Here is a 13,065-nt window from a genome sequence, read left to right as displayed (position 1 = left end):
TTACATTAGCTGGAACAAATACATTAATGAATAATTATTCACATGCTTGTATTTAATTATTGTACATCAAAAATCAACAACTACAGTTCATGTCGCCTGTTTGCAAAGTGTGACCAGGGAATGTGTGAAAGGAGGACAGCAAGTTCTGTACATTATTGTACGATTAATCAATATTAAAAACTGTACGTAGTTCATGTGCTGGAGGATGAGTGAGTGAGGAGAAGCAGGGCGAGTTCTCTACATTATTGTACATCATAATCAAAGTTAAAAACCAACTACACCATCATGCACCCTTATTGTCAAGTGTGATCTGCGAATGTGTGAGAGTGGTGGAGGGTTGGGTGTTGTATATTATTGTAAATCATTGATCACTGTTAAAAACTACAGTTCGTGCACTGGAGGATGAGTGAGAGAGAGAGAGGAGGAAGAAGAGGAGGAGGAAGAGGAGGGGGAAGAAGTGGAGGAAGTGGAGGAGGAGGAGGAAGCGGAGGAAGTGGAGGAGGAAGAGGAGGAGGAGGAAGCGGAGGAAGTGGAGGAGGAAGAGGAGGAGGAGGAAGCGGAGGAAGAGGAGGAGGAAGTGGAGGAGGAAGAGGAGGAGGAAGCGGAGGAAGAGGAGGAGGAGGAAGGGGAGGAGGAAGTGGAGGAGGAAGAGGAGGAGGAAGCGGAGGAAGAGGAGTAAGAGGAGGAAGAGGAGGAAGGGGAGGAGGAAGAGGAGGTTTCGGGGACTCACCACCAGGCCCAGCACCAGGCTGCGGACGCGCTCCCCGATCTCGGGCGAGATGTCGTTGCCGAACTGCTGCAGCGTGGTGAGGAAGCGCTTGAGCTTGCAGAGCTGGCGGGCTCCGCAGGCCGGGGGCAGCTGCTGATTGGACAGCGAGGCGGTGGAGGACATGGCCGGGCCGTTGCTGAAGCCGTTGGGCGTGGAGGGAGCGCCGTTCAGCGCCGTGGGAGAGTGACTGCTCCCGTTCAGCACTGCGGAGAGAGAGAGGGGCGCGCCGTCAGCTCCTGCACCTCCCGACCCTGACCCTGACCCCGACCCTGACCCTGCGCCCCCCTCCGCCCCCCGTGATGCGCTGGAACCCGCCCGCGATCCCGGAGAGGGCAGGCGCATGGCGGCCACGGTGGCTTCCCGCTCCGGATCCAGAAACGGTGCGGGAGGAGACGGCGGTGTCACACGCGCGCCACCTCCAAATGCGCCCCCGCTGCTGCCTGCACCGAGGATCATCCCTCTCCGAGCCAGGCCCGCGCCCCCCCTCAGCTGTTCATCACCCCCCCCGGCCGGCCTGTCTCCCCCCGTCTCTCACTCACTCACTCACTGGAACACCACTATAAGAGGAACTTGTTAAAGAGCTGCCGAATATAGCCCCGTGCCCTGAGTTACTTTTATTCCGACAGCAGGTGTGCTGCTAAATCTGGCCCCGCACATGTCCACCAGCTGAAAGTAGATTTGCAGCTTTCAGGTTCAGAAGCCCCCCCCTTCCCCCCTTCCCCCCTGCTCCCAAATTAACCCCCCTCTCTATTCTCAAACCCCCCCCCCCCCCCCCCACCCCCCGCCCCGGGACTCCTGCCTTATTTACCGTAGCATTCCCGTACGGCCGTCTGAAGTGTATTAAATGGCAGATCGGTTCAGAAGGCAGATAAACACATGCACGCGTACTTATTTATACATCATACGTTCCTACCACTGCACTGCAGAAGTGATAGCATCCAATGTCAACCTGGCTTTCAGACGTGTTATCCACTACAAGGAAATAGTGCATAGATTAATGCCTTGTTAAACAAAAATATGGAGTATATGAATTAACTCTCACACGGTGTTCTCTTCTGGAGATATAGACGTGTGTGTATGTATGTGTGTATGAACGCACAATCCGTTCTCTCCCCACTACAAGTTGCCTCGGTGTCCGTGTGTCTCTGGCAGGGCACGCATATGGGGCGACCATGTGACCAGCCACTTGTGTTCTGGTTATAGAGCCGATCGGGCGCACTGCTGGTGACCAGCGACAGGTGAAACAACACGGCCCGTCATTGCTATATAGGGAAGAAAGCGGTCCGCAGGCCACAGGAGCGAACGCTCTCTGCAGTGAACCCACCCCCCCCCCCTCTCCCCCGCCGTCCCGCCGTCTGTAAACAAACAGCCTGACCCAGCACGCACCTGCGGGGAGCTGGCACAGACCCCCAGCGCTCCTGTCCCAACACACGCGCGTCTGCGCCGCACAGACATCACTGTCTTAACGCGCTGCTTAGTCTCGTCATTTCAGACAAACATTCATCGCATTTTGTTTCTCTCGAGTAGAAAATATTAGCTCGCTTTAACTTCATGTTTTGCGAGTGGAATTTTCTTATCCGAATGGCAAATCTTGAAATCAGTCAAACTGTCTTTTTCTTGGAAAATAAATAAGATTTTAAGTCTCAGTATTAAGGTTTTGCAGTGTACTGCGTGTAATAATATGGATTGTGTACTAAACAGTCCTACTGTAAAGCCGGTAATATAATGAGAACTTTCCAAACATGATTATGAGTTTGCTCTGCTCTAAACCGTCAACTTCCCAGAGTTTCAATACCGCTGCTCCTTGTTATTCTTTGAAAAGGTTTGAATTTATATTCATGCTTACCAGCCCCCCTTACCGCCCCCCCCCCAATAAAAATGAAAGGTAGAAATGGCACTGATTGAGGGGGTAAATCAGGGGGAGAAACGGCCCGTAGCTGAGGCCTCTCTGCTGAGACACACAGCGAGGCTTCGACGTGCGAGATGAGGAGACTCACAGGGGGAAAGTGCTGCCATTTTAAACCGGATTCATTTTTAACAAGGTCATAAAACACTCAATTTCTGCCTCTTCTGTCCCATTTTGGGGAGCCGGGTCTTCTGCCGCCGGGCTTGGAGGGGATGATTGAAACGGCGAAAACGCGGGGAAGTGTTGATTTGCGGCTTTGCACAAAAATTTTTGAAAGGGAAAGAGGGAAGAGGGGGCGGGGGGGGGGGGGGGTTGCCACGGTAACGCGGACTTACTGGTGGTGGGCGTGAACGAAGCGCTGCGGTTGGCTGCCTGGCTGACGGCAGGGGGCGGAGGTGGCATGGCGGGCGGAGTGGATCTGGGCTGGGTCTTCACATCAGCGGGTGAATCGGGCATCGTTCCAGCCGTCTGTTCTGTGCTACCTGGAGAAACGAGAGAGCGCCCGGGTCAGTGTCAGAGTCAGAGTCAGAGTCAGAGTCAGAGACAGAGACAGAGACAGAGACAGAGTCAGAGACAGAGTCAGAGTCAGAGTCAGAGACAGAGACAGAGACAGGGTCAGGGACAGAGTCAGTGACAGAGTCAGAGACAGAGACAGAGACAGAGTCAGAGACAGAGACAGAGACAGAGTCAGAGACAGAGTCAGAGTCAGAGACAGAGACAGAGACAGGGTCAGGGACAGAGTCAGTGACAGAGTCAGAGACAGAGACAGAGTCAGAGACAGAGACAGAGTCAGAGTCAGAGTCAGAGAGAGAGTCAGAGTCAGAGTCAGAGTCAGAGAGAGAGTCAGAGTCAGAGAGAGAGTCAGAGGTTGAGTCAGGACTCTCCTGTAGCCCCAGGTCACAGTCAGAGTCGGGACTCTATAGTGGACATTCAACTTATGACATTCTGCGGTCTCGGACTACGTCTTATATTTGTACATGATTGGTCAATATCGGTCGAAAACACAGAAGCTCCAACGTGCTTGGTTGCTGTTTTGTGGGCGATTTGGCACCAGGAGCACTTGGTGGTGCTGATTCCTGCTATATGTTATGAGTTATGCATTGCATTTATTTGTTTGTTTAGCAGATGGTGTCATCTAATACGACTTAAAGTTGATTCATGCATTTTAGGAAGGTGAATAACAGTATGGCAAAAAATAGACCAAGTACCATTGTGCATTGTGTAAAATTGCACATATTGCCACAATCAAACAGAAAATGTCACCAATTACTTACGTAGTTCTTAGTTCAGAATTAAACAGCCTGTCAGGTGTGGATTTACAGTAATGTACTGTTATCTTTGATTTGAATGCGGTTCAGCAATCGACAACATGTAAAGATTTGTGCTGAACCAAGGCCACGGTTTCTCTGTACAGAATATGAGCAGTCTGGAGGTCCAGAGCAGAGCGTAGGGTAGGGTAGGGTAGCGTACGGTAGGGTAGGGTAGTGTAGGGTAGCGTACGGTAGGGTAGGGTAGTGTAGTGTAGGGTAGCGTACGGTAGGGAAGGGTAGGGTAGTGTAGGGTAGCGTACGGTAGGGTAGGGTAGTGTAGGGTAGAAGTAGGTGAGAGATGGAGAGCGTGCGGAGATGAAGGTAAACACAAATATCTCTTCTCTTGGAAACATCCCGTAGCACCTGCTGTCCCGCTCAGCTGCTCCCCCCCCCCCCCACCCCCACCCCCCCGAGCGTCCTCTGCTCTGTTTCACCGTCCGGCTGTCCCCTCCCCCCCCCCGTACGGACAGCCTCTTTGACGGTCAGTGACAAGTGCAGCCGGGTCTGCCGCTGTCCGTCACCGCGTCCGTCCGTCCGTCCGGGGCGAACCTGCGCGGCCGTCCGCCCCGGGACCAAACAAGGAGAGCTCGGCCCGGCACGCGGTCAGGTGCTCCTGCCTTTCCTGGCTCCCTGGGGCCCCCGGGGCGCTTCCCGTGGCTGCCTGAGGACGCGGGCGGGTAGCGGGGGGACACACGCAGGGACACGTGGGCCTCGAGCGTCCCGCGCTAACCGCCGCTAACCGCCGCTAATCCTCCGTCAGCTGCTGTCCTTTTTCAGCGTTTCGGCCTACTGCCGGAAGCGCCCCGAACGGTCTTCGCCTTTCGCACAATTATCCCCTCGGCTCGGAAAAGAAATTCGCCTTTGTTTTCCTAACCCCCGTTTGTAATGTAATCGTTAGGGCTGCGTTTGCGGTGCTAGGTTCCACGCCGTTCGAGTCGCTGAGTGTAACGGTAGCGGGTACGAGGAAACGCACCGTTTGCGGAGTGAAATGTTCTCAACGCCCAGTGAAACGTTCGAAGAGACGCGCGCACGCCAACACCGCGGCTCAGGGAGTCGAAAAGAGTAGAAACTGTGAAAGAAAAAGACTTGTGCACTTGATGCTCTAAAAGAGAATTGCATCGAGTGTGTGAGTATTTTCTTTCATTGTTTATTGCTGACTTTCATAACTATGACAGTTAGTCATGCGTTGACTGATAACCACTCATTTGAGCTTAAGTTTGTGCATCCATAAGACAAACTACAGGCATCGCCAATAACAAATGTTTTCTCCCAAAATAAATCATCTTGTAATAATAAGTCCAGGAAAAATTGTTTACATTACAGTGATGCTCCTTAATTCTATTAAAAACGAATCCCTTTTCCAGCTGGCAGACTTGTCTGTTTCGTCCATTCCCTAACTTCCCGGGAATGCCTAACGGAGGTTTCTCGTGAATTGTGTGACATTGTAAACGTAAGAGAAAAGGATTATTTATTTATTTTTTTGCGATATTTTTTTTTCCCCAAGTATTTCTGCAGAAACGGTGGAGTGGGTGGGGAACAGAATCACAGATCTGTTCTGTCTGCTGGGACCTCCTTGGGCTCTGCTTACAGTGTTACAGTCTGCGGAGGTAAATGTTGTGCTGGGAGCTGGGTGCTGCAGGGGAAACAGTATATACGCCTGGCTGGCCCTGACTGGAAGAGGTCCTTCAGCTACCGCCTGGCAGACTGATGGCTTTTGCAGGGACGGCAGGGGTAACTTTACAGTGTATGTGACCCTGGAGCAGGACTCAATATCCTGCAAACAAGACTACTGAGTGTAGGGGGGGGGATATCAGAATCAGTCAAACACAGCGGCCAGCCAAAAGAGCAAAAACCCCCACCCCCCACCATAGAGGATGACTGTGAACCTGAATGTCAAAGTCGCATGGAAACTTACGTTGCGCCACAATGTCTACAGGTGATCAATGATGATCTTTTTCTCAGTTGTTGACAGTGAATTTATCCCACTTGTTTTTCAATGTCAATCAGGAAGACTCATGGCCTCGCAACTCTCGAATATGACACGGACTCCCCTGTGCGTGCATACACATCATCTTCCTCAAAAACAACCAGGGTTGCTGCCAAACCATAAATACTGAGACTTTGCCACAACAGTGGCCATATAGCTGGCCACCCTCTATAACTCTCAACATGATTTTTTTACTCCAATAACAACTGTCATTTCAGGGTGGATAATATCCTTTCCCTCTGGGACAAAAGCAACTTGAGTAGAACTTGCTAGGCTTGGAATGCACTTATTGTTTAGCGTTTGTAAACTGACCTTGTGGGAAAAAAAAACGACTGCCATACTCAGCTTTTTTAGAGAGCTAGTTGCCTTAAGTTTGCTCTTTAGCATATTATTCAGATAAGTTGACTTGGCCAGTCAACTATTTTTCAGTTATTAGGCTTTGAGAAACTCCTTTGTTGCTTTTACAATCTGTTCAAGATCATTGTCTTGCTCTCAGATGAAGTGCCATGAGTTTGGAGGCATTTGGTTCAACTTTGGTTCAACTTCGGCTTTGGTTTCTGTACTCTTCAGAATTTGTTAATACAGCACCAGGTTCTCTAACACCTGAACTAAGGAAGCAAGTGAACACACCTGACAAATCAGAAACACCTGTGAAGCCATTTGTCTCAAACGTTATGGTTGGGGTTTTTGAATGTATGCTTACAAATCTAAAATGCAGAACCAAACCAAGAAAAGATGTATTTTTCCCCAACATTATACAGGGCACTGTGTGAGTGTCTACCTGTGTGTGAGCACTAAAAAGATTAACCGCTTCTCTCCTCCCATTCATTTCCGGTCTTGGAAGATGAAAATAGGAGTCGCAGGAAGACAGAATAGACAGAAAGAAAAGATCATGATCATGCGTCACCTTCCGGAGATAAAAGCAGCACCTTCCGGATTATCCGCCAGCCCATCACAGAGGTAAGACCTCCATTTTGTAAACATTCCCGCTGACTATCAGCGATACAACAGTTGGACAGCAACATCTATCCTTTTCTAAACGAAACGCAGCACAGTTAATGCATTACTGAGCGAAGCAGAAAATCTACAAGTGTATTCCGTGGAAACCAGTCTTTATCAGTCATTGCCATTGCGTTTACAGTATGTGGCTGTGTTCTTGAAGTGCTTCCCAGCAAAAAGAAAAAAAAAAGGTGAGTGTTTTCGTCTTGTTATGAGTCTTATTTTTTTTCTCTCAAGTAGAAAATATTGGCTTGTTTCAAAGTTACTGTTTGCTTGACAAGTGAAATATTCTCGACCAAATGGCAAATCTTGAAATGAAATAAACTGTCTCACCCCATTGGCAATCATTTTGTCTCATTTAGCGATGAAAGTAATAGAAATAAGATTTGAAGTCGAATCCATAAGTCGAAAACACTCGTTGAGATGGTCTTACTCTTTGGTTTTTGTTATTTGTGACATGCGTCTGTGTGCTTCTTTAAGCACATCATGTTTCCTTAACGTCTTTCGCACCGTGTCCCAAGCACAGAGTCCCACTCCCGCTGAAAAGAAACGGGAATATTCACATCGGTAAGGCTGACAAAGTGTTGATACTATTCCGATAAAAATAGCCTCCCCTGCCCGTGTACTCCTGACCTCCGGATCGGCCCGGGCCGTGGACTCTCCGTTTACGCGGCCGGCTCGTGTCCTGTCAGGGCCCGTGACATATAAGGCCGGCCCCGCCGCGGCGCTCCGGCGGTAATCATGTTGGCGGGGGGAGCCGTCAGCGCCGGGAATGGACTGCAGGGCGCGGGGATAAATGGGCCCGGAACAACTGCTGCCATCTGGCCCCAGAGGCAGTATTTATAAACGCACTGTACGCGGCTGTCCGCACGCAGAACGCCTCAGACGTGGGTGTTTACTGGACGGATCCGATTCGGGACACTGCCCTTACTGCTCGCTACTGTTCTTGTTCTTATTTTTTTAATATTAATTAAGTTTATTTATGTTTTCAATTCGATTCAATTCAATTCAATTCAATTCAGTTCAGTTCAGTTCAGTTCAGTTCAGTTCAGTTCAGTTCAGTTCAGTTCAATTCAATTCAATTCAATTCAATTCAATTCAATTCAATTCAATTCAATTCAATTCAATTCAATTCAATTCAATTCAATTCAATTCGTATAGCATACCACCAAAGAGTAACAGGGAAGGGGAGAAAAATGGGAAGCATCAGCCCTGAGCCCCAGGTAGCACATGAGGTAAACGACTCCCGAGTTGGAGAGAAACCCCTCAAACAGTAGTGAGAAAAAATAGGGGCATGCCCGTCCTCCGCTGGCCTACAGGTTGTGATGATGGTACCAGTTCAGGTATTAAACCAGCAGGTCGTCTAGAAAGACTGAAGGTGTCCTGAGGGCTTCTGCTGGAGACTCTACACAGCAACTGTGTGCCGTCTGCTGAAGTACACAGTGCTGTCCCCACCTCACACAGTGCTGTCCCCACCTCACACAGTGCTGTCCCCACCTCACACAGTGCTGTCCCCACCCCACACAGCGCTGTCTCCACCTCACACAGTGCTGTCCCCACCTCACACAGCGCTGTCTCCACCTCACACAGCGCTGTCCCCACCTCACACAGCGCTGTCCCCACCTCACACAGCGCTGTCTCCACCTCACACAGCGCTGTCCCCACCTCACACAGTGCTGTCCCCACCTCACACAGTGCTGTCCCCACCTCACACAACGCTGTCCCCACCTCACACAGTGCTGTCCCCACCTCACACAGCGCTGTCCCCACCTCACACAGTGCTGTCCCCACCTCACACAGTGCTGTCCCCACCTCACACAGTGCTGTCCCCACCTCACACAGTGCTGTCCCCACCTCACACAGTGCTGTCCCCACACAGCGCTATCCCCACACAGTCCTATCCTCACCCCACACAGCGCTATCCCCACCTCACACAGTCCTATCCCCACCTCACAGTGCTATCCCCACCTCACACAGTGCTATCCCCACACAGTCCTATCCTCACCCCACACAGCGCTATCCCCACCTCACACAGTCCTATCCTCACCCCACACAGCGCTATCCCCACCTCACACAGTCCTATCCCCACCTCACACAGTGCTATCCCCACACAGTGCTATCCTCACCTCACACAGCGCTATCCTCACCTCACACAGTGCTATCCCCACACAGTGCTATCCACACGCAGTGCTATCCTCACCTCACACAGTGCTATCCCCACACAGTGCTATCCACACACAGTGCTGTCCTCAGTAGCCCTGGCCTGGTCTGAATGGCCAAGACTGCAGAGTTGAGATGAAGGTTCAGAATATTTTTGTCTTTTTCTTTCGATAAAAAGGTCTTTGAAATATAAGAGAAACATGTTTAGGGATTCATTTCATGGTGTGTTGTACGCAGGTCTTATAAGGTCTTTTTTTTTCTTCTTTTTTTCCCCTGACGTAAGAAGAAATTTCCGAACTCAATACTACAGACGGAAAAAAATCACTGAGAATCGGGGGAAGGGAAATGGTAATCTTGTAAGGAGACGCAGTTTCTTGCGAGTGGATGGTTACAGTGGAAACCGCTGGCCACTGGAGCCCCGTCTGGGATCACGAGCAGCTGTTTAATCCCCGCAGCTAAAGGACAGGGAGGTGCGCGGCTCTGCTTTTCACTCTCATACATTAGAGAGTGCGCAGCGGCCACACACACCATCTGGGGCCATCTGCTATTGTACAGAGGAACAGGGAGACCTGCGCCAAACAGGAGAGAGAGAGAGAGGGAGAGAGGGAGAGAGGGAGAGAGGGAGGGAGAGTCAAAGAGGTATTAATGCCAGCTGGGGCCCTGGATGGCTTCTGTGTCGACACACATGCGTGTCTCTGTGCCTGAGACCCGGACGCACACACGCTAACGCTAACTCTCTCTCTCTCTCTCTCTCTCTCTCTCTCTCTCTCTCCCTCTCCCTCTCCCTCCCACTAAGGGTTCCGATTGTATCCGTATGGTCACACTAGGACTCGGAACCGCACCGTCCTCTCAGGTCCTCTTCGCACTTGTACTTGTGTTTGATCTGCACTTCGTTGTACGTCGCTCTGGATAAGAGCGTCTGCTAAATGCCTTGTGATGTATTGTAATGTAATGTAATGTAAGGTAATGTAAGGCACATGCGTGTCTCTGCGCCTCACACCCAGGCGCACACACGCTAACACACACGCTAGCACACACGCGTGAGCATAACACGCTTCTCATGGCTGTACTGATATAATCCAGAGTTCTCACGGTGGTCTCCCTCCCAGGCCTAATTCACAGCATGTCACAGCACACTTTAGAGGCCGTTTCCCCACGTCTCTTCCAGTGTCTGCTCTCTGCCTTCGTCCTATTAACCGTCAGCGGCGGCCTGTAGCGTAGTGGTTAAGGTAAAGGACTGGGACCCGCAAGGTCAGTGGCTCTAATCCCGGTGTGGCCACAATAAGATCCGCACAGCCGTTGGGCCCTTGAGCGAGGCCCTTAACCCTGCATTGCTCCGGGGGAGGATTGTCTCCTGCTTAGTCTAATCAACTGTATGTCACTCTGGATAAGAGCGTCTGCCAAATACCAATAATGTAATGTAATGTAATGTAATGACGCACAACCAATCAGAGTTCAGAATACGGGACTGTCCTGTATTTGTTTGACAGCGTACATCCACTTTCAGATTGGCAGAACAAGTGTTTGTAACTTTGTGCACTGCAGAAATCAGAGAGAACCGTTGAGTTTTTCAGACATTGACATCTTTCACAAGGTGGTTTCCAGTTTTAAATTTAAAGATGAAAAGCCTCACTCTCTCACCTCTATTAGAGTTTGTAATTCTGCTGCTATTTATGATTTCTTCCCAGCTTTAAAGACACTTTCACTGAATCTGAAAGTACAGAGAGAACGATCGCATAATAACAACCTAACAAACCATCAGAGGCGTGTGCACTGAAAAAAACAAGTATGTTATTCTTGTAATGAGACTGCAAATGTTTTTTTTTTTGGTTTTCTCAAGCAGAAAATATTAGCCTGTTACTCTTCACTTGTCAAGTGAAATAGTCTTACCCCACTGGCAAATCTTGACATGCGTCAAACTGTCTCACCTCTTTGACAATCTTATTTAGCAAAAAGAAAAGTGCTACATAGAAATAAGACTAAGTGTAAATGTGGGAGAAAAACACTTGATTGGAATGACTTCTTCTTTGGTTTTTGCGGTGAGCGTGTTGGTGCTTTGTTTGCAGCATCGACAGGGCCACTCGTGCTCTGTACAGCAGGAGCCACGACTCAGACACAATGAGCCCCCCCCCCAGAGACCATGTGATGCAGTCTCTCCACTCCCCAACCCCGTCACCCCCTCTCCAGATGGGCTCTGCCCTGATCACACCCCTCTCTCTCACTTTCTCTCCATCCCTCTCTCTCCTCCCTTCACCCTCTTTCCTTCCCTCTGTCTCCCTCTCTCTCCCTCCCTCTCTCCATCCCTCTCTCTCTCCCTCTCTCTCCTCCCCTCTCTCTTTCTCTCCCTCCCTCTCTCTCTGTCCTTCCCCCCTCTCTCTCTCTCCCTCTCTCTCTCCCCCCCCCTCTCTCTCTCCCTCTCTCTCCTTCCCTCTCCCTCTCTCTCTCTCTTTCCCTCTCTCTCCCTCTCTCTCTATCCCCCCTCCCTCCCTCTCTCCCTCCCTCTCTCTCTCCCTCTCTCTCTATCCCCCCTCCCTCCCTCTCTCCCTCCCTCTCTCTCTCTCTCTCTCTGTAATTCCCCCAGTCTCCTGGAATGCTGTTGTTAGTAATTTCTCCCAGCTGCTCTGGCTGTGTGCCCGGGCCGCCTGGCTGTTCACATCTGCTCCTCATCAGCCAGCGGTGGAGTCCACACAAACACGGGCCTCGCTTCAAAACACGGGGATTAGCGCTCGCTCTCCCTGCCCCTGCCCACGCAAATCCCCCCCCCCCCCCGTCAACCTTCACAGCCCTCCGCACAACCCCCACCAGGTAACACCTCCACCCCCCACCCCGCACATGAACCGAGGCAGTGTAGCCAAACGACCAGATTTAAATCATAATTCACATTCTCCTCAGTTTGGTCTTCTTCATAACCATGCAAAACACGTCTTCACAAGTATATATTACATATTAACACATTTGTAATGCTTGTGTATTTTCACACCGGGTTTGTTTGCCATCCACGTCCTGTAAAACGGGATTTTAGATTGCGTCTCCCAGGTTGTAGGTTCGATTCCCATGTGGGTCTCTGCTCTTGCTGATTCCCAGGTGGAGAACAAAGGCTGTCTGTCTTTGCCAGTGTTTTAGTCCTCTAATGAGACTTAAAATCTCCAAATATTGTGAAACCTCGCCTTAGACAATAGAAGATCTGTAGGAAATAGTGAATGGAATTCAAAATGTCTGAGCACCATCATAACGGTTAGGAAGACAAAAAAAATAAGTATCAGTGTACAGTGAGCTCCGTAAGAAATTAGAGTAGATGGAAACTATTCCTGTTCTTTTGGCTCTGTGCTCCAGCACATTGGATTGGAAATGAAACAATCAATATCAGGTTTAAAGTGCAGACCTTTCATTTGAAAGCATTTACATCCATGTCAGTTGATCCGTGTAGGAATTACCATTGTATAGATAGCCCCCCCCCCCCGCCCTCTCATTTTAGGGGACCAAAAGTATTTGGACGGTTGACGTCTCAGCCGTCTCTGATTTGTCGGGCGTATTCGACGGCCTCCTTAGTGCAGGTATGAGAAAGCTCTCAGGATCTGGTTTTGATTCTAGTTCTACTCCAGTCGTCTGGTTGGGGTGATCGTGAGGACTCAGGTGGAGGAACTCTGACACCCAGCTCCCCGCCTCCTGCTGTGATCCCGGCTCCAGGTACAGTGCTCTTCAGCGGTTTAAAGTGCCGAGTCTCCACATGCAGTAATGACCGGGTGGGACCGAGGTCTGGACAGTGTGGAGCAGTGCGGGATTCTCAGCCGCCTCCTCCCCCCCCCTCCCTCCTTGTATAAGAACCTCAGAGACGTGACACTAGGCAGCCATCAATCCCTTAACAACTATGTTACGTAGAGCAGCAAGCTCTGTGACATTTTCGGGGGGAACGGACAATGGTTTTTTTTTCAAC

General features: G+C 50.3%; 1 protein-coding gene across 1 annotated transcript in view; it reads right to left on the bottom strand.

Moving 5' to 3' along the window:
* The window catches only part of LOC133111946 (protein CBFA2T3-like), a 56,180-nt gene that overhangs the window by 20,601 nt on the left and 22,514 nt on the right, over positions 1-13,065 (bottom strand). Inside the window, 2 exon segments of the mRNA XM_061222590.1 lie at positions 731-972; positions 3,011-3,157. Of these exon segments, the coding sequence (XP_061078574.1) occupies positions 731-972; positions 3,011-3,157 (389 nt within the window).

Source organism: Conger conger, chromosome 15 (assembly GCF_963514075.1).
Source record: "Conger conger chromosome 15, fConCon1.1, whole genome shotgun sequence".
Classification (NCBI taxonomy): domain Eukaryota; kingdom Metazoa; phylum Chordata; class Actinopteri; order Anguilliformes; family Congridae; genus Conger; species Conger conger.
Note: the sequence above shows the minus strand (reverse complement) of the source record. Positions and strands in the feature narration are given on the sequence as shown.